Here is a 21,677-nt window from a genome sequence, read left to right as displayed (position 1 = left end):
TCATTTAATCCTAAGTGTGGAGGCTGCTCTGATTCCGTACAAGAGGCCCTCATATTCAGCAGTGTTATTAGTGGTTGGAAAATATATATGAATGACGTACTTGAGGATGTCACCAGTGGGTGAGGTCAGAACCATCCCAGCTCCAACTCCCTTTAGCGTGAATGGTCTGTCAAAATGCATGGTCCAGTGCTCATTCGCCTCCGGTCGCTGCACCTGCTCAGGCTAGAAGGACGACAATTCGACTACAAAATCGGCCAGCGCCTGGGACTTGATAGAAGTTCGAGGGACAAACTGGAGGTCAAATCCCTGAGCTCTACTACCCACTTTGTTGTTCTCCCTATTGCATCTCTATTATGGAGAATTTCCCTAATTGGGAATGAGGAAATCACCTTGATTTTGTGAGCCTGGAAGTAGTGTTTGAGCTTGCAAGAGGCTATCATGATGGGGTACAACGGTTTTTGAGCTTGTGGGTACCGAGCCTTGGCGTCATGTAATACCTCGCTAACGTAGGACACTAGTCACTGGAGGCCCTCTCGCTCGGCGATCAGGACCACGCTTGCGACCTGTGGTGTCGTGGCAACATAAAGTAAGAGCTCCTCGTTGGGCCGAGGTGCGATTAGTATGGGAGGGGTGGAGAGGTACCTTTTCAGTTCTTGGAATGTTGTTTCTGCCTCCGGTGTCCACAGGAAGCAGTCATTTTTCTTTAGGAGTTTGAAGACTGGCAGTCCCTTTTCCTCCAGCCTTGAGATGAACCTGCTCAAAACAGCAATGCATCTCGTTAGTTTCTGAACTTCATTTAACCTGGTCGGGATGCATCTGGTCGATGCCTCTAATCTTGTTGGGGTTCGCCTCAATGCCCCAATGAGATACGAGGAATCCCAGCAGCTTTCCTGATGGAACCTCAAACGTACACTTCTCCAGGTTCAGCTTCATACAGTACTTTCGGAGATTATCAAATGTTTCTTCAGGTCCGTCTTGATCTGACTTTTGACAACCACATCATCCATGTATGCCTCAACATTTCTCCCGAGCTGTGGTCAGAGAATGAGTTGAATGCACCATTGGTTGGTGGCGCCGGCTGTAACACCCAGTTTTAAAGGAACCAAAATCGGGCACAACACATGTATGCCAGGAACAACTTCCATACATGCGCTTACATCATTAGTGTTATCATCACAGTGCCAAAGATACATCGTACTTAACCTTATTACAAAATGACCCGAGAAAAGGTAGGTGGCTGGGTGCTCAAGAAAGTCCGGAGTCTAGACTGTGGCTGCTGCAGCGGTGCCTGCTGAGCCTGAGGCTGCTGGTTGATGGCTTGGACCAAACCTTGAAGAAGAGTCATGACTTGGTTGGCGTCCATGAGGGGTGGCGGGGGAGGAAGGTTGTTATTGTTGGCAGCGTTGTTGTTGATGTTGTCGTTGGTGTTGTTGCTACGTCGGGTGTTCACCATCTGTTGTTGCCAAGGCGCGAAGCATAAGGGAAAAAAACAGGGACGGAAAATGAGACAAGAACTGATAGAAACTGAAGGAAACAGAAAAAAAAAAAAAAGGACTCCCGACTATTATTATAATAACTGATGAAATATAGAGGGGAAACCCCTACATCACACCAACACTCAAGCAAAGATCCAACTCAAAACAAGGTCTCCACAGAACAGGCACAAGCACAAGCACACCCTACTACAAACGACACGAGTCTAAACGACTTATTCTGCTAGGGGACAACTTCCTAGCTCGACTCTACTCCTGGCCGGCGGTGCCTGAAGGTCCTGCAACATCTGCCTGACGGAGCCTCTTGCGCGAAGGAGAGCGGGGCGGTGCAGGGGCGGAAGGCGGTGCTGGTGGAGCCTCGTCGGGGTGTTGGTCGGGATCCTGCAGCATGATCTCTAGCTCGTAGATCATTTGCTCATGCTCGGCGTGGCGCTGGTGAAGATCCTCCAACTCATCGAGTGCTCTGTCTAGCTCGGCGTAGAGGGCGGCGGTGAGGCGGACCTGCTCTTGCAAATGGAGATCCAGCTCATTGTTGACGGGCGCGAAGATGACCTCCAGACTGCCTGACGGGCGCTGCGGGAACTTCCCGAACTGAGTGAGGCGGAGGTCCTGTCTGTTCTCCTGGCAGAGAACAGCCAGAGCCTGGCTAGCAGCGTCCTCGATCCCTGCCTCGAACGTAGCTCTAGGGGCGGTGGCTGAGTGGACTCGGCGAACTCGGCGAAGGTCGTCGGTGGAGGGCTTCTCGAACATTGTTACCTCCACTGTCCAGGAGTAACCACGGTCTCCAAGCGGAACTCTGACGCCTTTGAAGAGTGGAGCGTCGTGGTAGCCGAGACCCTGCAGCAGATACCACAACGTGCGGGCGAAGTACCCTGCCAGCTGTCCGTCGGAGTAGAACTCAGCTGGGGGTTGGTACCTCCAGACTGCACCAGCAGGAACCTCCACGTCGGGAACCAGCACGCGCTTGCGCGGGGTGATCTTCGTACGGGCCATCTAAACTTTTGGAAAAGTCAGAAATTAGTAACCATTTTATAAAAAGCAGTAGACCGAGAAAGGAATAACTGGAGGAATACAATTTTGTGAAAGTAAATTTTGTACAAACATAAGTCCTTAGCGTGTCCAGTCTACCTAGGCTGCGTCCTACGGTCAGCACGGCTCTGATACCACTTCTGTAACACCCAGTTTTAAAGGAACCAAAACCGGACACAACACATGTATGCAGGAACAACTTCCATACATGCGCTTACATCATTAGTGTTATCATCACAGTGCCAAAGATACATCGTACTTAACCTTATTACAAAATGACCCGAGGGTCTGAAAGAAAACACAGCGGGGGACAAGAGGGGTCTTCAGCGCCAGCGGCTCCAGCTTCCACAGGCGAAGACGTCAACCGGGGGCTCCACGGCCTAGAACAGCAGCTCGGGATCGAAGTCATCGAGGTCGAAGGTACCAGCTTCAAAGACAGCTTCTGATTGGCGGAAGAATGCAGGGGAGAATAACAAGGGTGAGTACAAAAGGTTGTACTCCGCAAGTGCAGGGAAAGTAGGGTATGAGGCTTTAGACAAGAAAAAGGCTTGACAGGGGTTATTAGCACTAAGCAACTAAAACGATGACTTAACCTATACTTCCAACAACAGGCATTCTATTTACTAGGTGCGAAGACACTTGTTATAACCAAAGGGGTTTGACTCACCGGGTATCCCATATCCGATTACCCAAAGCTCACCAGATGATCCCATTACCTGGCTACCCGACCAACCATACCAAAACCCAGATCCAACTAATCTTGAAGAGGTCCAAGCTCCCTCTTGACCATGAGCACGGCTGATCGACCAGTTTGATACTCTGCAGAGTTTGCACAGATCCACGAGTCGTGATTCCCTTGTTACTCCATACTTCCGGGGTAAGGAGTCGGGGTCTCACTACAAGGCCTTTACAAAACTCCCGCCGATTTGTAGGCACCCACTAAGGTTTCACCGCTAACAGCCGACCGAGTCGCTGCAGAAGCCCCCTCTTGTGCCACATACTCAACCAGTGATGCCCACAGAATCGGTGGTCGTTAATTATTTGGTCAGGCCGTACCCATATAGGCCTCGTGGTTGTACGGATATAACTTGGTTACATGCCCAAGAACCGGTCCTTAGGACCCCAAACAGATACATACACAAACTTGCCATAGGCACCACCACAATCCATCCATTCTGTTGGGGAAGACCTATACCATGTTGCTACAAAAGAATTACCATTTTTCCACCTGGACAGCGTTACATAGTTCATTAATCAATATTAACCATTTTTCCCACCCGGACAGCGCTAGCATGATCTACCCACCTTCTTAACCCGATACATCAACGGCGACAAGGAAAATATCAAGACAAAACTAGTAAACCCTAGCATGGGATATCATTTTGGACAGCATGCATATTGAAGGATAAAAACTACACCTGCAAGTCCTAAAACTGGTATAGAAATGCTCAAGGCCACTTGCCTTCACCGGGTTGCTGCTCAAAGTCCTCGAAAACTTGGTCTTGGAAGTTGCCGAACTGCTCAGCTCCTAAACGACTGACCGGAAAAACACAAACCAAACAAAACTCTAAGAACAGTACACCAAATAGTACTGAAACTATTCAAAAACTCTACAAAAAGATTCTACACGACGCTACGAACGATTTGACGTGAAAATCGCCAAAATCGGAGCTACGAGCAAAAAGTTATAAGCTTTTGAAGATGTAGAGACTTTACTGCAAATTTTACATGTTTTCCAGAGAGTAAACCGAAATAATTTTATACTGAAAATTGGATTATGACGCAATAAAACAATTACTGAATTATTTCTTAATTGGAAATGACATGGAATTGGTCTACGGGCTTGTGGACCACTAAAAGAGCATCGGTCCACCGGTCCATGGTGGACCGAAGGGGTATAAAAATTGACCGGTCTAATCCAGGCAGAAGAACCGGGATCCGACGGCCGGGAATCAAAAAGGGGGGTGGCGCCGGCGGTTTCAACGGTGGGAGTGGCGGCCGGCGACGACGGGGACGGCGGCGGGCTCACCGGCGATGCGCAAAAGGCGCATCCGGCCACGGATTACATCGGGACTTGGCGCATAGCAACGAGGAGCTCGCGGGGAAACTTACTGCGGGCTTACCGGCGGCGGAAGAGGTCCAGAGGTGGCCGGCGATGGAGAACGGCGGGCGGAGGTGAGGCGGCTCGGCGGGAACGGCGTCCGACGGCGGGAGAAGCTCCAAGAAGCGCCGGAGTGAGCTCCTAGAGGTCCAACGGCACCAAAAGAGCGAAGAACGAGCTTAATCGCGGTTCGGTTGAGGAGAAAGAGAGCGGCGACCGAGCTCCTTACCGGCGGCAATGGAGGTGACGGCGGCGGCTCGAATCCGTGCACAAGAGAGAGGGGAAACGGGGTATTCGGGTGCGGAACCGAACAAGGATGCCGATGGAGCCCTTAAATACCCGAGAGGAGGAGTGGAACGGCCGGATTTGAGGAGATTCGGCCGGCGGCTCGAATGCACTAAAAACTTCGGTTTCCATGCAAACGAGTGGGAATTCAAGGGGGAAACGGCCCAAAATGGAGGGAATAGGGGGCGGCGATCACGGTGGTGTGGTTTGATTGGAGAGTTAAAGCACGGGGAGGCTTCGATTTGAAACGGTCGCGACGATTGGGGGCGTCGGTGTCCGGTGGCGGGATGAGGAAGAAGGTGAGCCGGCGGCTCGACGGCTCGGGCGGGAGGGCGGCTCGGCTCGGAGCCGGGCCCACTTGGCAGCGAGGCGGGCGGAGGTGAGGCGGCTCGGTGGGCGCGGCAGGCCGGCTCGGCCTGCGGGCCGGCGCGGGAAAAGGAGGGGCGCGGCCCACGGCGGGAGAGAAAAGGGAGGGGGAAAGAGGCGGGTTGGGCCGGCGCGGGGAAGACGGCCCAGGAAGGGTTTTCTATTTTAGAAATCTTTTTCTTTGCTCTAGGTTTCAAACTTATTTTCCAAAAGAGATTTTAACCGAGCGAACTCTAGCAAATTTTAGCAAAAATTTCCCACACGATAAAACCTTATTGCAACTACAACGGCATGAATGCGACAAACATTCAACCTACTCCAAATTAAATTTAGAAATTAATTTCCTATAGAGCTAAAATGAAATCCACTTATTTAATTTCTAGCAAAATTTTAAATTATTGCAAATTTTGAAGTTTTGGGTGTTACACCGGCGCTTTTCAAGCCAAAAGGCATTTTTACATAACAAAAGACCCCAAAGGGTGTAACAAAAGCCATTTTTTCTTCATCCCCCCTACACATGCTAATCTGATGGTACCCCGATCGGGCATCAAAGAAGCATAACAGGTCGCTGTCGGCAATTGAGTCATCTAGTTGGTCGATTCGGGGAATGGGGAAAAGATCTTTCAGGCATGCCTTATTTAGGTCGATGAAGTCGACACACATCCTCCACTTACCATTGTGCTTTCGAACCATGACTGGGTTAGCCAGCCATTCTAGGTACTGCACCTCCTGGATGAAGCCTGCCTCCAGGAGCTTGTCGATCTCCTGTCGAAGTGCTTCCTTCCGGTCAGCCGTGAACCAACGCGTCTTCTGCCTGACGGGTTGTGCATCCGACCGTATAGATAGCTTGTGCTCGATCACATTCCTGGGGACTCTGGGCATATTAGAGGGACCCCATGAAAAGATGTATGTGTTCGCCCGGAGGAAGGTGATGAGCGCGAGTTCCTATTTAGGGTCCAGCGAGGCCCCAATCTGGACTGTCTTAGTCAGGTTGGTGTTGTCCAGGCTTACTGCTTTGAGTCGATCGTTTGGGCTGGCGATGACCTGGACTTTTACTGGCCATCCGTTGGGTTCAGCGGTCTCGTGCTGCGACCTGGGAGTTAGCTCGACCATGTCGAGGCTCCACTTGTCGCAGTGCAAGGCCGTCTTGGCGTTTCTAGCAACAGTGATGGCCCCTGTTGGCCCATGGATCTTGATTGCCTAGTACACATAGTGAGCAACAGCCATGAACTGGGCCATTGCCGATCGCCCGAGGATCGCGTTATACGCAATCCCGAAGTCGGCCACATCGAAGAGGACCTTTTCGGTCCTGAAGTTGTCCGGCGAGCCGAAGGTGATTGGTACCTTGATTTGTCCTAGAGACTTGGCCGAGGAGCCCAGGGTGATCCCGAAGAAAGGTGGGGATGGCTTTAATGAGTTTCTCAGAATTTGCAGGGTGTCCAGTGCATCAGTGAAGAGAAGGTTGATCGAGCTCCCACCGTCGACGAGCACGCGGCCTAGCCAGATGTTCTGTACCATGGGTTCGACTACAATGTGGTAGCGACTAGGGCGTCTGACGCATGCCGGATGGTCAGTCTGGCTGAAGGTGAGCGGACCTCTGACCACTTGAGGCTTGGGCTCGGGTCTGATACGGTTGCCCACACTTCCCGGACCACCGACTTGTATTCCCTATTAGAGGAATATGTCGCGGCCCCTCCGAAGATGTGATGGACCATGTGATCGGCCTGCTGGTACCCCAGCGCCGACTGGTCGGGGGCAGCCTGGTCTTCATCATTTTCGTTGCATTTGTGCTTGTGCTCTCCAAGCTCCTGGTCGATGATGCCTCGTACGACCTTGCATTTGGTTAGATCGTGAGCATCTGTACGGTGGATCGGGTAGTAGCCCCAACCCTTTTTCCCGTCCTTCTTTTTGAAGCGTCGGCGGGTAAGGCTGGCATTTGTTTGCAAGCTCGAAGAGCTCAGTGGTGTTTCGGATTACCCAGGTGGCTAACTTCTCGACCATTTTCTGGTCCTTGACCCCCCCCCCCCTCTTGAACGCTATGACCACAAATTCTCCTATGATCCTCGGAATGGTGTTTCGACACTTAGTGAAGCTCCGGATGTAGTCTCGTAATGACTCATCTTGTCGATATCAGACATGATACAAGTCATCCTCGACCCCCGGTCGGGCGTAGGTTCCCTTGAAGTTGGCGACGAACTGGTCGCACAGGTCCTCCCAGGAGTGAACCGACCCGCGCGGGAGATTCATCAACCCAGACCGGGAGGAACCGGTCAGAGAAATAGGGAAGTAGTTGGCCATAATCTTCCTGTGTCCTCCAGCGGCCTGCACCATGGTGGTGTAGATCTGTAGGAACTCTTCCGGGTTGGTCGAGCCGTCATACTTTTCGGCTAGGACCGGTCGGAATTTGTCCGGCCAGTGCACCTCCCATAGCCTGGCGGACAAGGTGTTAACACCCTGTCCTGTAATAGGACGCCACTTGTTACTGGGCGACGGCGCGTGTCCTACGGGAGAGATAGCATTCTCTGTGTCCTGGCGATGGGGTGGAGCCATATGATGCCTCCCTGCAGATGGAAGGCATACGATATGGTTGTTTGCCCTTTTCTAGTACCTGTCAGGCTCTGTTCTCCTCCTCTCTAGTGGCCACCAGGCTCTGGATTACGCCACGAAGGTAACGTTGAAGTAGGGAGTCACGTAGGTCGGAGGGTTGGCCACCCAGACTTGGTGGTGGCCCACGGGTACTCCCTGTGGTTGGGGGAGCACGGGACCTATTCCATCGCATGCCCGGCTGTGACCCATGGTGACTGCGACCCTCACCGGACCTCACGACAGGCGCGGTGCATGCCGACATGGTCTGGCGTCGGGTGGTCTCGACCAGGAGGGCCAGTTCACATAGCCTTGGTGCCACTGGCAAGCCCTCTGGTACGGGCACCGGCGGGTGGCTGAGGAGAACCCGTAGGGCCTGGAGGTTCTGCGCTGGTTTCATGGTCTCGTAGTCGAGACGTTGGGCGTGAAGCGGAGATAGGTCATGAGGTGGGGAGCTGTCGGTGACATGGGAACCAGGGGTCCCCGAGTCCTGAGGCCAGGACAGTAGAGTGCCACGTGGCGTCCTCCCTCGGGGGTTATCTCCCCAAGGTCCGAGAAGACCAAGTCCCGAGAGATGGTGCTCGGGACCATGAACAGTGGTCCCCGAGTACTAGAGTTCCTCGATGACCCGAAAAGGCCGAGTTCTGGGAGAGGGTGCTCGGGGTCATGAACAGTGGCCGATGAAAAGAGAAGTCAGTTCCAGGAGAGAGTGCTCGGGGCTGTGTACAATGGCCCCCGAGCACCCGAGTTCCCCGAGGACCCGAACAGTCAAGTTCCGGGAGAGAGTGCTCGGGGCCGTGAACAGTGGTCCCCGAGCACCTGAGTTCCCTGAGGACCAAGAGAGGGCATATCCGGGAGAGAGTGCTCGGGTCTGTGAACAGTAGTCCCCGAGCACTCACAATTCCCCGAGAGCCTGAGAAGTCCTCTACCGGTGGTCCCCACAGGGTCTCAGCGGTGAGGTGTCAACTGGTGAGAGGCCCGATGCTGCATTTAAGAGGGCGTGTGACCTGTCACTTCCAACCACTCCCCCCACGCCTGCTGTCAGTCCCTGCCACGGTTTGGCAGGGAGGCATGGGGACATTTAATGCGCGGGTCCCATCGCGTGTTATCCGGCGCACCTTGAGATAACGTTGCAGAACTCGAGGCACACCGCCTGCCGCCCTGCTGTGTCAGGCCTGCTCTGACCGGGCGGGCACGCGAGGCTACTCAGTGGCTGCCCGGTGGGCCCTCCCCGCAGCACTCGCCGAAAAGCAGAATGATGACGAATAAGACCGGACGGGGGCGCATTTTCAACCCTCCCCATCACCTCGAGCTGCAGCCCATGATGGTTGCTTTCCATTTATGGCGCCTTGGAACTTGCGCCATCCTTTCTGGGCACGCTACCACCCCGATGGGCTCCCCGGAGATGGGGGCCCCGAGACTTGGATCGACAAAAGACACAAGAACACGTCGGATGAACTCCGATCGACGATGACGGAAGCACGAAGCTCTAGACTTAGACAAATATTCTTGTAACACAGCAGATCCTCAGAGAGACATTCTCAGAGCAGTTATAGCATACACACAGGAGTAGGGTATTACGCTCAGAGCGGTCCGAACCTGTCTAAAAATCCCCTGAGCATTTACTTCCTCTTGCATCCGATCATTCCACCCCACCTGCATCTCATTTACTCCCATTTATTTCACGTACGAGGTGGGTTCAGAATCATCCCTCCGGCCGAATCTCAAAGGGGGTCCCTCCGGATCCCCGCTTGAGGAGTTCACCCTCCAATAGGAGCCCTCAGTGTTGGGGTGGCGTGATAGCCTAGGTGAATATGCCACCGTAGAAAATGCCATGTGTAGAGGCTCCTCAGGACGGTGCTGGGAATGTTGGGGCTGTCTTGAAGCACCTACATGTCCGGCGCCATGCTAGTTTCCCTCTGGGCGAAAAGCTGAGGGTTCGCCGCTGGTGTTTGAGGCATGAGGCCCTCCAGCGCCCCCTACGGAATGGGCCGCCATGCAGACCTCGCGTTGGGTCTCAGAGCTCCCTGATTCTGGCTCGGTGTCCCATGCCTGGAGTACACCTGGTTCGTTTGGATGGTACCCCATGACAAATATGTCGCGACGGCCGGGATCCTCAGAACGGGACTCAGCGATTGCCATGGATTCGGCCATGGGTAGCCAGATCAAGTTTTTTCAAACTTGTTGAAACGACGAAAACGCGCCCCCTACCTGGCGCGCCCAATATCGAGGGTAAATCTCTGATAGTGATTCCAGGGTATGCTGGACAGTGGGTGTGTGAACCGTGTTTCAGATACTAGGCGTGTCTATATGTAGGTGATGGGTTTGGAGACACAAGGGGTTATACAGGTTCGAGTCTCCCGGAGAATAACAACCCTACATCCTGTGTTTGTCTTATTGTAGATCTCAGTTGGTTACAGATGATGTTCTAGCTAGTTGCCCGGAGCCCTCTCCTCCTTGAATGGGGTCATCCCTTTATATAGTAAGGATGGAGGAGGACTTACATGTGGGCCCTACAAGATGGCCTCTGCCCGTTCTAATATCTAACTCAAATCATCATTATGGAGAATCAGGCATGCCCACCTGCTCGGATGGCGTCGTATGCTGTGCCACCGTACACCGTCGTGACTAGGCCTGAGGAGTCCTACTTCGCAGCATTTAATACGACGAGATGGATCGATGTCCTTCTGCACCGTCCCCGTCCACTTGCATCTCCATGTCGTTCCCAATAACGTCCCACCTGCCGCTCGGCGCTACGTCGGCCTGCGAAGCCTCACCTCATAGCCTTTTATCGCTACGGGATGGGACAATACTACCTTCCTTGTACCACTCATGACTTTATCCGTCGGAGCCAGCGCCTGGTAACGAAATGCATTTGAGCGCATTCCAGCAAATACGCCTCGGATGGGTGTATCAAATCTGACCTCACAACCAGTAGGGCTGGTCGTGGGAGGTCTTGTCCTAGCCGCAGTAATCCTATCCTAGTCGCCCGAATGACCAGATTTCTAGAAGTACGTTCCCCTAGTTGCTTATACCCTTTGTGAGATCCGTTTAATCAGGACACCGCTTTACTTAATACGCTAACAAGAATAAAGGTGAAGACGGTTTGACTGGTGTCAGCATGAACATTGTCGATTGGACATGAGGTCATTGACAATGTGGCATGTGGGGGTTCCCGCGCCAATAAACCCTAAAATAAATAGTTGGCATTCGTGCAGTAACCCTAAAAAATTGAGCTTTTGGTTGGGCAAAAGAAAAGCGATAGAAATTATAGGAAAAAATAATGGAGAAAGAAAGTAGGCAGCCTAGGCTAGCCGTGGATGATTGGATTGGAGAGGGGCCGGGCGGGCGGTGGACATGGATCATCATCGTGCCTGCCCGCCTGTTGCTGGTGGAGGAGAGTTGGATGGACCCACGTCACGTTGATTCCAGCGAAGCGTCGTCGCTTTGCTTGGTTAATTGGGATCCATAGCTTGCATCGCATCGACGAGACGAGGACCCTTCTCTGGCTCTTTCCCCTCCAATTCTCCATTCCATCCGGTTCGATTCCTCGTCGCCCCCTCCCTCTAGCTTAATTAGCTTGCTCGTTCATGGACCGTCCTCGTGATCAAACCGTCGCCGGCGTCAGTAGCGCACCTCTCGTCGGAGAATTCGGTACGGCCTGCCTGCCTCTCTCTCTCTCTCTCCCCAAAAAAGAGAGAACGCCTAGCTTACTTCACTGATGAATTCGGAGCAGGAATGAATGAATAATCCTCAACAGATTCATTGAACTGTACATGGGCTTCCATTCCATTTCCATGCAGTTTGGGACGTGGTGCTGTGGCGGCGAGGCCGGGGCGACGTCAGCGCCTGCCTGCTGGCGGCCACCGTCTCCTCCTGGCTGCTCTTCTTCGGCTCCGGCTTGGGCTACACGCTGCTGTCCCTCGCCTCCACCGTGCTCCTCCTCCTCCTCACCGTCCTCTTTCTGTGGGCCAAGGCCGCGCGCCTCCTCAACAGGTAACAACTTTGGATTCCATTGGAGGATTGGATTGGATTGAATTTCGTTTAATTTCCACCCGACCCCATACATATACTACACCTAATTAGTATTCTGATTTCGAATTCAGGATGCATGTGTTCACTCGACATGATTGTAAACTTAATCGGGACATGACACACTTTTCATTTCTGGGATCAGTAGCACACACACAAATGCTGATCCAAGTTCTCAAATTCTGCTGCTGCTACTAATGCTGCAGAATTTACTCTCCCCTTGTTTATAATCTTGTCAATCATAAGCAGATCACTGCCATCATGTGTGAGTGTAACAAACAGGGATCGATGGTGTGCCAACAGACAATAATGCTGTGCCTTTTCTTTTCTTAGCTCAAAAGATTAGCTTGGACTTCCTTTTCGATCCATGTAGTTTGGACTTTCGGCGACATAGCATTTCTAACCATGACGATGGTTGCGCAAACAAATGAGTTGCAGGCCGGAGCCACCTATTCCAGAGATGCGTGTTTCGCAGGAGATTGTCGATCAAGTGGCAGCCCTGCTGCATTCCGGTCTCAACACGGTCTTCTCCACCTTCCATGATATAGTCCTAGGGAAGGACTCGGTTCTCTTTTACCAAGTCTTCCTTTGCTTATGGATCATTTCTATCGCTGGCAGCCTCACTGATTTCCCTACTTTCTGCTACACAAGTAAGTTGATCTCTCCTTGTCGTTTTGCATATAAGATACAATTTCCTCTAAATTTATCTGTGCAATGTTCTGATTGATTCTTTTTTTAGACAATAGGGGACTGGCCCAGCTTATATTGAAAGCCAGGTTTACTGTTCTGATTGATTCTAACTAACCGAGAGCTTTCACAATGCACACAGGTACTGTCGCTGTTCTGACCATCCCAGCATTGTACCGGAAATACGAAGAATGCATTGGCAGATACATGAGGTTCGCCTACATGAACCTGCAGATGTACGAGATGGTTTACCAGAGATTTTCCATGAAATGCTTGGTCAAGGTCAGGGATTGGGTTATCGAGGTACTGAAGGATCCATGACCTGCTGCTGCTGGTTGGTTCTATACTTCTACAAGGATTTGAATTGGACAGTGATCGATTTTGTTGCTTTTTTGCCCCCTAGAATCTGGACATGTATATAGTGATCGAAGTAGTTTTGATTGGTGCTGATGTTTGATTGTTTGTTTAGAGTGGTGTGCTGGTGGCTTGTTTCCTTGGATCTGTTGTCGAGGAGTCTGATGCAAGTGGCTGAAGGCCATGTATATGCTTGTTGTTCGGCAATGTAAAAGCAGGCCATGGAATGTTAGATCCTTGAGATACATGCAACAATTGAGTTTGTACAGAGACAAAATTCAGTGTAAAAAACATATATCTCCTCGATTCTACAACCTGTCTGACTCATCCCTTCTCGTTGTGTATGAACTACGAATTGGAGTGGAAATCGGACATGGCAATCAAACGCTAAGAAACGATCGAGCAAGGGAGAAAGAGAGACGAGCGCCCCTACTGCAACGGCCGCAATCAAGAACTGAAAGTTAGGCGTTGAGATTGTCGTATTTATCCTGGCCATACAATCCTAGTGAACGGATACCATAATTAGTACCACATACTCTAGTATCTAAGATTCTTGAACATAAGCATTTCAGGCCTAGAACGCCACAAAATACCTCCAAGGCTGCAACACGACCACCCGGGTTCCTTACCACGAAACGGGACAGGAGCACAGCCGCACAACCGGGCTAGGTAGGTAGGTACAACACGTACTCCAGAACAGGGCTTCAACCAAGGTTCCGGCTTCGGTATCCACAACGGGCAGAAGAACGCGTTCCATATGTTTTACAGCGCAACAAAAGGACTGGTTCTACATGCCTACAGAGTTCTAAGTTGCTAGGCATCATATATATACACCACTAACTGACTGACTGACGGTTCAAAAGCTCCACCATCCAGACCCAGAACGCTCAGCTCCGCCAAGCACATCAGCAGAAGAACATGGAACTCCTGACTTTCTCATGCAGGCGAGGCAGCTCCGGCACAGGAATGCTGCCAACAGACGTATGGCCTCCTCCTTGGCTCGATGATGCGTCTGACATATCCTCAAACTTGAGGAAGGTGCCGACCTGGGCAGCAGCAAGATGTGCGTAGCAAATTGGAGCAACTGCAAACAAATACGAGCAAGCACCCCCTGTAATTTGCTGGAAACAATGGGAAGTTTAGGCAAAAGAAAACTGTCAGAAGTGACATACCTACTGATATGGCTGTTGTGCTCCTTTGATACCTGAAAGGCCACAGCAACAAGTTAGAATGAATACAAGTAACTAGCCAATAAGTTGTCAGAGTGAAATGTAGCACGGTTTCCTACGTACACATAAGAGAGCGAATGAACAAGTTCCTGCATGTCATCAGCAGAGAAACCTATTTCATCGTGCAGAACATGGTAATGTGTTGGCCTTGTAGTTCCCTGATACAAACAACGAGCATAAAGCAATTAGCTCTGTGAAGATGCACGGCAAGGCAAGCAGAACGCAGAACGGCTGCAAACCACTACAATATTTAGCGTCAAGACAATTTACAAATCAGAGATAACTTACAATCATCCCAGCATGAGCACACATGTAGAAGTCATAATTCCTAGGATGACAGACTTTATTGTCCACAACAGTACCTACAGAATGGCACTAACATTTATTTGTACCATGGTCTCACAGGACACTGCCAATTCACATGAAAATGTCTAACCTTTGCCATCAGTAAGTGGTAAGAAACTTTGCGAATAGATTAGAAATAAATGTTACCTGGAGGAACATTATCCGGAGATCCAGTCTGAAAAAACTTGGTGTGATGATTTTTCTGAGCAACAACCACTGTGAACTTGGGTGACCACTTGTCATCGAGAAACTTGCATGCCTGCATTGATTGAAAGGCTATGCATTAATGATGTGCGATGGGGAATAATTACTTAGTGTCAGTACAATAGTTGGCCGCGAACTAAGCAAATGTACAAGGACAATTCAAATAAATGTGTTTACCTCAATGATCTGATCAAGTTCAATGTTTATGACCTGGGTAAACTGGCTTTCACTAACTCCATCCCTAAAACCAGCAAATAGTTACACCACGGTGGTTAAGAAAGTATCAATTATCCATTTCAGTAAAAGAACATGTCTGACATTTGACTACAAGATTCACTGATATCTGCAAATAGTGATTCCAGAACTTCAAACCTGAAAATAATAACTTGATCTGGTTTTCGCTTTCCAGAACTAGTGTAAAAGTCAATCAGTGATTCCCTGAAAGTTCCAAGTACAAAGATAAACATATTATTCGAAAGGCATCATATAAGAAAGCATAGCATGCATACTGCACATATATGCATGCTAAGATGATCCCTCTTACCGAATGAGGCCACTATCTTCAGTTCCCTGTGGCTTAAACAAGGAGGACATCATTTCTAGCTTGGGTGATTGGGTGTGCACAGATGCTCTATATTTAGAGATAAGAGGCCATTGGCGAGAGCTAACCACCTAAACAAAGTCGAAAGTCATGGTTATGACTGATTAACACACAATCAGTTCATAAATTTACAAAATCAGAGCGAAACTATATGGGTAAAAGTATATCCATCTTACCGCAGCAATGGATGGTCTATCAGATTGTCCAGGCTGACCATGAGATACATCCATACCCAAGATGATGGTAGGTACTTTCGACACAAAAGGTATTGCAGGGGATGCCTCAATTTGAAGCAATGAGTTCATCCCACCAAGCTGGTTAACAACAGGGGAAAGAGCACGGCCATAAATAATTAAATATACATTAGTGAATAATACTGTGCAAAAGAAAACAGATCATGCCAAAAACCTTAGCATTTATCTTCATCAGTAAATTAAGTAGGTATGGATCATTGACTCTTGTTGGAGCTAGACATTGTGTGACGATACCAAATTCAGCAAGGCACTTCCTCTTCCAAGGACCTGGTTGAAACAAAAAGGTGTAATTCTGCAAAGGTATGATACTTATATGGAAGGGTAACAATGACAACCAAATATGAACAAACCATAAACTTCACAATTTTTCCTCTCAGGCAGAAGGCACAAGAGGAACTTAGGAGCACCAGGAAGTTTCGATTTTATCCGCTCAAACATATCACCCACTCTCCTCGACACAAGTGCGTGTCTCATAGAGGGGCTCTCTTCAAACACATCAAAAGGTTGGTCTATTTGCTGCCCAAAAAAAAAAAGAATGAGCAACAGAAATATGTGGGCAAAATTGCAATTACCCCCGACAAGTCACTTTAAGTTGCAAATGCCCTCCTGCAAGTAAAATAGTTGTGTTTACCACCCTACAAGTCTAACCCTGTTGTGAAATCTCCCCTTAGGGTTCTAACTTGGTGCTATATTAACATATTTGCCGTGATGTGACCCGGAGTGCTCCATGTAGGCTGCCAGCATGAAAAGGTGGAGATGGGGAAGGGACTAACAGCGCACTATAAAGTCCATTGAATCAAATATGTCATCGCAATTCCCTCCACAAATCAGACCAATCATCTTCTATCTATTCTATGAGCCTACATGGAGCTCTTAAGGTCACAACATGGCAAATATGTTAACATGGTCTCATATGAGAACCCTGATGGGGATTTTGCAATAACGTTAGACTTGTGGGGTGGTAAATGCAACTATAAAACTTGTAGGGGGGGGGGGTATTTGCAATTTCAGCAAAAAAAATGTGAAAAGCTAAAACATACAACTCCCTTTGCAGATGCATTTCTGATCAGGTCACGGATAAGATTCCGAACGTCACAGCGTGCAGAGAAATTAACAACCGCCCACTTATCCACAGTGCAGGTTTGGATTAGCTTCTGAAAGGGGGAGGGGGGGATTGGCAAAATCATCAGAAAGATCCTTCGTAATCAAGAAGTACTTGAGGCGATATAAAGAGAAGCATGCTGACCTTGTTGGTGAAATTCCACCGTCCATTTCGTGGGAAGATATCTTCACCATTGCCGGCCTTCAACTACATGATACAAAATTTACTTAGATGCATGTAGCTGACACAATGACACTGATACAGTTCAGCGTCTTAAAGTTCAAAGAAATGTCACCCACCTTCGGGGCTTGCAGGACCCTTCCTTCAACTTGAGTAAAATTTGAAGCAATTGAAATGCGACAAGCCCTCAACATGGGGTCGGAATCATAGTTACTATGTTGCAGTGCCTAGCAATCAGTGTAAACATAAAGTGTTCATTAATATAGTCATAGAGATCAATCCCGTGCAGTTGCAGCATGCTAAAATCAAGGATACCAACTCACATCATTAAGGACTGTCATCCTTTCTTGAGGCTTCTGTCTGGACTTCTCCACAAGGGAAGACCTTTGAAGCGTAGACAAAGCTTTTGTGTATCTTTGCAGTGGAACAAGTGAGCAAAGCTAGTAATACAACACAACAGGAATTAAGATGCTAATAATTTCAGTAAATGAAGAGATTTAAGGATGTGCATTAGCAAAAATGAAACAAACCTCTATCGGGAAATATGTTGGACGCTTTGGCCTCCCCACATTTATACAGGGAAGATCACCAGAATACTGCAGTTTGATTCCTTTTTTGTTCAAATAGTAGTCATAGACGGTTATTTCAACAGTACCACAGTCTTCGTTGCCACCATTCCTCTGCTTCAGTGGAAACCTAGTTACACATGTTGATCAGAAAGCAATTAATAAATGACAGTAAGATTCGCAGAGCAAAAGTGAATTCTAAGACAAGCTCAAAATATAAGAATACCTCCATCATATGTTAAGTTAAGCATTGATACCAGAAAGCAATTAATGACAGTAAGATTTGGTGAATAAAAAAAATCAGAAACAAGCTCAAAACACTAGGAAACCTTATTTCAACTATTAAGTAAATCACTGATAGAAATGAATAGAACAAGAAAAATATGTTCTCACATCTGTTCTTTGCAATTCCTGTCACTCAGACCAATAATCTTGAATTCTGAATTTGCAGGTGTAGTTTTTATCCTCAAATTCTTGAGGGCACGCTTGGCCTGTATTGAGTAAGGCATACATCCAATTTAGAATGATCAAAATAAGCATGGTTGGGTTATTGTTCATGCAGTATAATAAATTAGTAATCAACAATATCAAAGATGCAACTTACCTTCTGCCAGTCAATTCTGCCAGGGTGGTCAACTTTCTGGTTAGAAAGAAGAAAATCAATTACAGGGCCAGGTTTTACAATCATTGTTGTCGAAACATCTGCAAAATTTCAAAAAAAAAAGGTTCACATGAGCACGAACGATCAGATGTAAGTTTTCCAGAATAGACAATACTAGTGTAGGACGAAATACGTACCAATATTCAGGGAAAGTCCACTCTGTGTGCCACGGAAGCTTGAATGAAATCCACGACAACCCATCACACCACCACCCAAGTCAACAAAATTAGAAGGGTTGTTGTGGAAAAATGACTGGCGGACTAAAAGGCAGCCCCTGCAAATAGTGATAAAAAAAATTTAATTGCAGTCATAACCTCATGATGAATGGCATATAACAGCCTAACCACAGAAGAAGCTAGGAATAATTGTCCATGAAGATACATACTGTTTTGCAGAATGTTGCCTCAGTATTATATCAAACACACGGAGAACCTCCTGGGAGTTCTCTGATTCTTCACCTCTAAGGACTTGACCGATGGCACTCATAGGAACTTTTGCTGCAAGGCACAACTCCACTTTGAATGTCTTCGTCTGGTATGGCCTCCTCACTCTTTTCCTGTCACCACCTCCAGGACTGTCGTTACCTCCAGGGCTCCCATTGGCAGCAGTCCTACAACCGCGAGAGAATTAAACAATATGGATTACCAATTACAATTCCAGGTACGCATAAACAGCAAGAGAGCAGGTCAAAGAATAAAACTAACTTTCCGGTAGAGACGTCCTCCAAAAGTACAGTGAACTCATTATTTACTTGTGGAAGAGCCCCAATTGTAAACAGGCTCTTTTCTCCATCATATGCAAAGTCCTTGTTAGAAAGCTCAGAGTGATAGGTCTGCTGCAGTTTATCAATCACCTTTCTGCCTATCCCTTTCCCCTCAACGGGTCGATCATCCTCATACTTAAGGTTCACCTATTCAAGACAAACATGACTATCAAACGGCCAAGGATGTATGCAAAATAAGGTCACAAATTAATATATTTCAAATAGGGGTCATGAACTAGGACAGCATACGTACATAGTAGTGGAAGAAATAATCTTCTGTACTCTTCACGGAGACTTTAAAGTGATTTGAATAGAGCTGGATCAACTGCCCTTTTTTTCCTATACCGGGTCTGGCCATTGGTACCCTCTTAGGCTTTTCTGGCTTGTTTGGAGGTGATTCCCTCTCAGCATCATCAGCTTTAATGGGCACCACGTTTGGTGGTATGGGAGGTGGTGGCGGCAACTCGTTGGCCTCCCCATCATGAGAGCCCATTTAAGAGAAAACAAACAGGGCGCTCTGCAAGGGGAGAAAAGTACGACAATGAAACCATGCGAAGAAATATAAGCACTTTAAAGAATCTGATATCAATGCAACAGCAGCACAATAAATAAAACATTAAATCTATGGATTACTTAGCACACACCTTTTACAATCATATACACTAACATATAATTATAAGTATTTAAATTTGTGTTTTTTGTTTACTACTTTATCAGGAGAATTCAAATTATACAGAGTCTGTGTAGTGAATTGAATGACTATAATAGCGTAACGTCTTGCAGGATCAGAACCATATAACGATACGCTGCCCAAATTCTTTCACCAACTCCTGATCTCACCTCAGTTCTCCTTGTGCATAGTTTCTACTCTCTACTGCCGAATTTTGATTTACTCCTTCCATGTGACCCTTTTGGGTAATGACATGTTCAGTACATGAACTGAATCTCTTCTACGATCTAACAAATAATTCATAAACTTCGTCTAATCGCGCACCCTTGGCAGAAAAGGTTGATGGTAGTCTACGATAACATGTTATATTATATAATGCTGATATTAATACTAGTATCAACAAAAGAATTGTTTCATATGAGCCTATACTCTCTAGCTTTGAAACAAATACACTTTTTTTTTCTTCTTCACTCCCAAAGCTGTTCATGAAATTGTGCTTGTGTTGCTTGCACACTTAACGAGTAGTATACATAAATAATATGTCAGTCTATTATGACATTTGAAGCAAGAAGGTAGCATAGTAGAGGACGAGAAGGTGAGTCCCCAACTTGGTTACAAACTTCCACTTCACGTAGAACACAGCTGTTTTTGCTCCTTTTTTTTTGCCAGAACAGAAGGGGAAGTCCCCTACTGATTTTTTTTCTATTTTCATTTAAAAAGAGTGGGTACAAAGAGAGTGCAAAGGCTGCAAGCCCAAATCAAGACCCTAACATGCCAACTATAAGAAACTACTCAGCCAATCATCTAAAAGAACCTTAGTAGTAGGTTTGCTTAAAAACATGATTGTAGTTACAACACAAACAGGTGTATGCCTGAGAAAGGATTTGGGGGGAAAACACTGAAAGATAATAAACAGGTGTATGCCATAGACAAGATTTTGTTGAAAGAAGTAAAGAGGTCCACCCAGGTCACCTTAAACCTGTCCCAAAGAAACAAGGTTTGAGAAAATAAAGAGAAAGATCAAGGCTTTTGGTGTAAATGAGAATTTAACAGCTTGCCTCTATGAAAAGAATGGTCCCTAGAAAGGAGATCTTTCCTTGGAGACAAACTAAGCACACAGTAAAACCCCTAAAGAAACTCCCAAGACATCGTGATTTGAAAAGCAACGTAATGCATTTAGCTGCTGCAAAAACACTATTAAAAAAAGCCCTAAATCCAAAGATAGAGTTTTTTTTTCTGTGAAAAGAATGATCTTATTTTTTTTTTTTTAAGAAATCATTCTTTGGAGAGATGAGATACTAAGGACTTGACAGTAAAACCCCCAAAACAGCGTGGTTTGGAAAAGCATCGTAATACTGGAATCTGTTTGCAAAAAGCACTAAAAGGGAAGGAAAAGCCCAAAAATCCTGGGGTTTCTCTCCTCCTTTTTTAGAATCAGTGAAGAGCAAGAGCGGTAGCATGAATTAATGTGCGAGAAAAGAAAGAAAGGTCCCCCAAAACCCTAGGATATGTTGAGAAAAGGGGGGGGAAAGCAAGGCTTTGGGGTTCTCCCCTCACTGCCCTAGAGAAGATTGAAGAAGAGGCAGGAGGGAAATGGGCATAATAATCTAGGGTTATGCATGCAGCATTGCAGATTGAGGAATGTATGTAGCCAAGCAAGACTCAAATCAAGAGGGGGGCGTCGAGGTGTTGATTAATGCAACGCTTAGGGACGGAAGAGGGCATTACCAAAAGAAAGAAAGACGGAGCAGAGCGGAGCGGAGAGACAGAGACATGCCGCCTCCTCTGAGTCCTCACTCAGTCCCCGATGCAGAAAGGAAGAGAGGAAAAATCCCAACGCCTTCCCCTGCTCAGAGCAGCTGCCCCTCGCTCCTACCTTAATCTTAAATGAGGGAGGGAAGCACCGCACCGTTGGGTCGCGTCGCGGCCTGGCACCTCCTGTCCTCTCCTCAGTCCTCTCCTCGGTGACTGGTACAAGGCGGTCTTGAGCTGCTGGGATCCCATCCCAGTCCCAGACTGAAATCAATGCGGGCCGTTGTTGGAATCTTTCGTTCTTGTGTCATGTTGGATTTAGAAATATATTTTAATATTTTTAAGAATATATATCTGTTTAGAAAAATTGTATGCGTATGTTATTGTTGTTCGTTCAACGGACGAGGATAAGATCTTGTC

At 47.8% G+C, this 21,677-nt stretch overlaps 3 protein-coding genes across 4 annotated transcripts; 1 reads left to right on the top strand and 2 right to left on the bottom strand.

Annotated features, from left to right (window-relative positions):
* Positions 1 to 6,219: 6,219 nt before the first annotated feature.
* On the bottom strand, positions 6,220 to 6,792 carry LOC133884202 (uncharacterized). Its single transcript, XM_062323546.1, has 2 exons — positions 6,517 to 6,792; positions 6,220 to 6,474 (listed from the first exon to the last, which is right to left on the bottom strand). The coding sequence occupies exons 1-2, from the start codon at positions 6,790 to 6,792 to the stop codon at positions 6,220 to 6,222; spliced, it is 531 nt and encodes a 176-aa protein (XP_062179530.1).
* A 4,374-nt stretch (positions 6,793 to 11,166) lies between these two features.
* Positions 11,167 to 13,257, top strand: LOC133885084 (reticulon-like protein B12). Of its 2 annotated transcripts, XM_062324719.1 has the most exons (4): positions 11,172 to 11,511; positions 11,661 to 11,853; positions 12,328 to 12,539; positions 12,719 to 13,257. In XM_062324719.1, the coding sequence occupies exons 1-4, from the start codon at positions 11,448 to 11,450 to the stop codon at positions 12,895 to 12,897; spliced, it is 648 nt and encodes a 215-aa protein (XP_062180703.1). In that variant the 5' UTR covers positions 11,172 to 11,447; the 3' UTR covers positions 12,898 to 13,257. The 2 variants fall into 2 exon arrangements, with proteins under 2 accessions (XP_062180704.1, XP_062180703.1); XM_062324720.1 differs by lacking the exon at positions 12,328 to 12,539 and having other exon boundaries at positions 11,167 to 11,511.
* A 218-nt stretch (positions 13,258 to 13,475) lies between these two features.
* Positions 13,476 to 21,408, bottom strand: LOC133885083 (protein argonaute 4B). Its single transcript, XM_062324718.1, has 23 exons — positions 21,234 to 21,408; positions 19,089 to 19,352; positions 18,777 to 18,982; positions 18,458 to 18,682; positions 18,210 to 18,346; positions 18,016 to 18,113; positions 17,805 to 17,902; positions 17,376 to 17,541; positions 17,169 to 17,285; positions 16,965 to 17,072; positions 16,810 to 16,872; positions 16,604 to 16,717; positions 15,914 to 16,079; positions 15,718 to 15,830; positions 15,486 to 15,623; positions 15,253 to 15,380; positions 15,081 to 15,146; positions 14,886 to 14,949; positions 14,652 to 14,763; positions 14,448 to 14,521; positions 14,223 to 14,317; positions 14,103 to 14,134; positions 13,476 to 14,014 (listed from the first exon to the last, which is right to left on the bottom strand). Exons 2-23 carry the CDS (start codon positions 19,326 to 19,328, stop codon positions 13,836 to 13,838), a joined length of 2,739 nt encoding a protein of 912 aa, XP_062180702.1. The 5' UTR covers positions 19,329 to 19,352; positions 21,234 to 21,408; the 3' UTR covers positions 13,476 to 13,835.
* Between the last annotated feature and the right edge of the window lie 269 nt (positions 21,409 to 21,677).

Source organism: Phragmites australis, chromosome 11, assembly GCF_958298935.1.
Source record: "Phragmites australis chromosome 11, lpPhrAust1.1, whole genome shotgun sequence".
Classification (NCBI taxonomy): Eukaryota; Viridiplantae; Streptophyta; class Magnoliopsida; order Poales; family Poaceae; genus Phragmites; species Phragmites australis.
The sequence above is the reverse complement of the archived record's forward strand: the minus strand, read 5'-3'. Positions and strand labels throughout refer to the sequence as shown.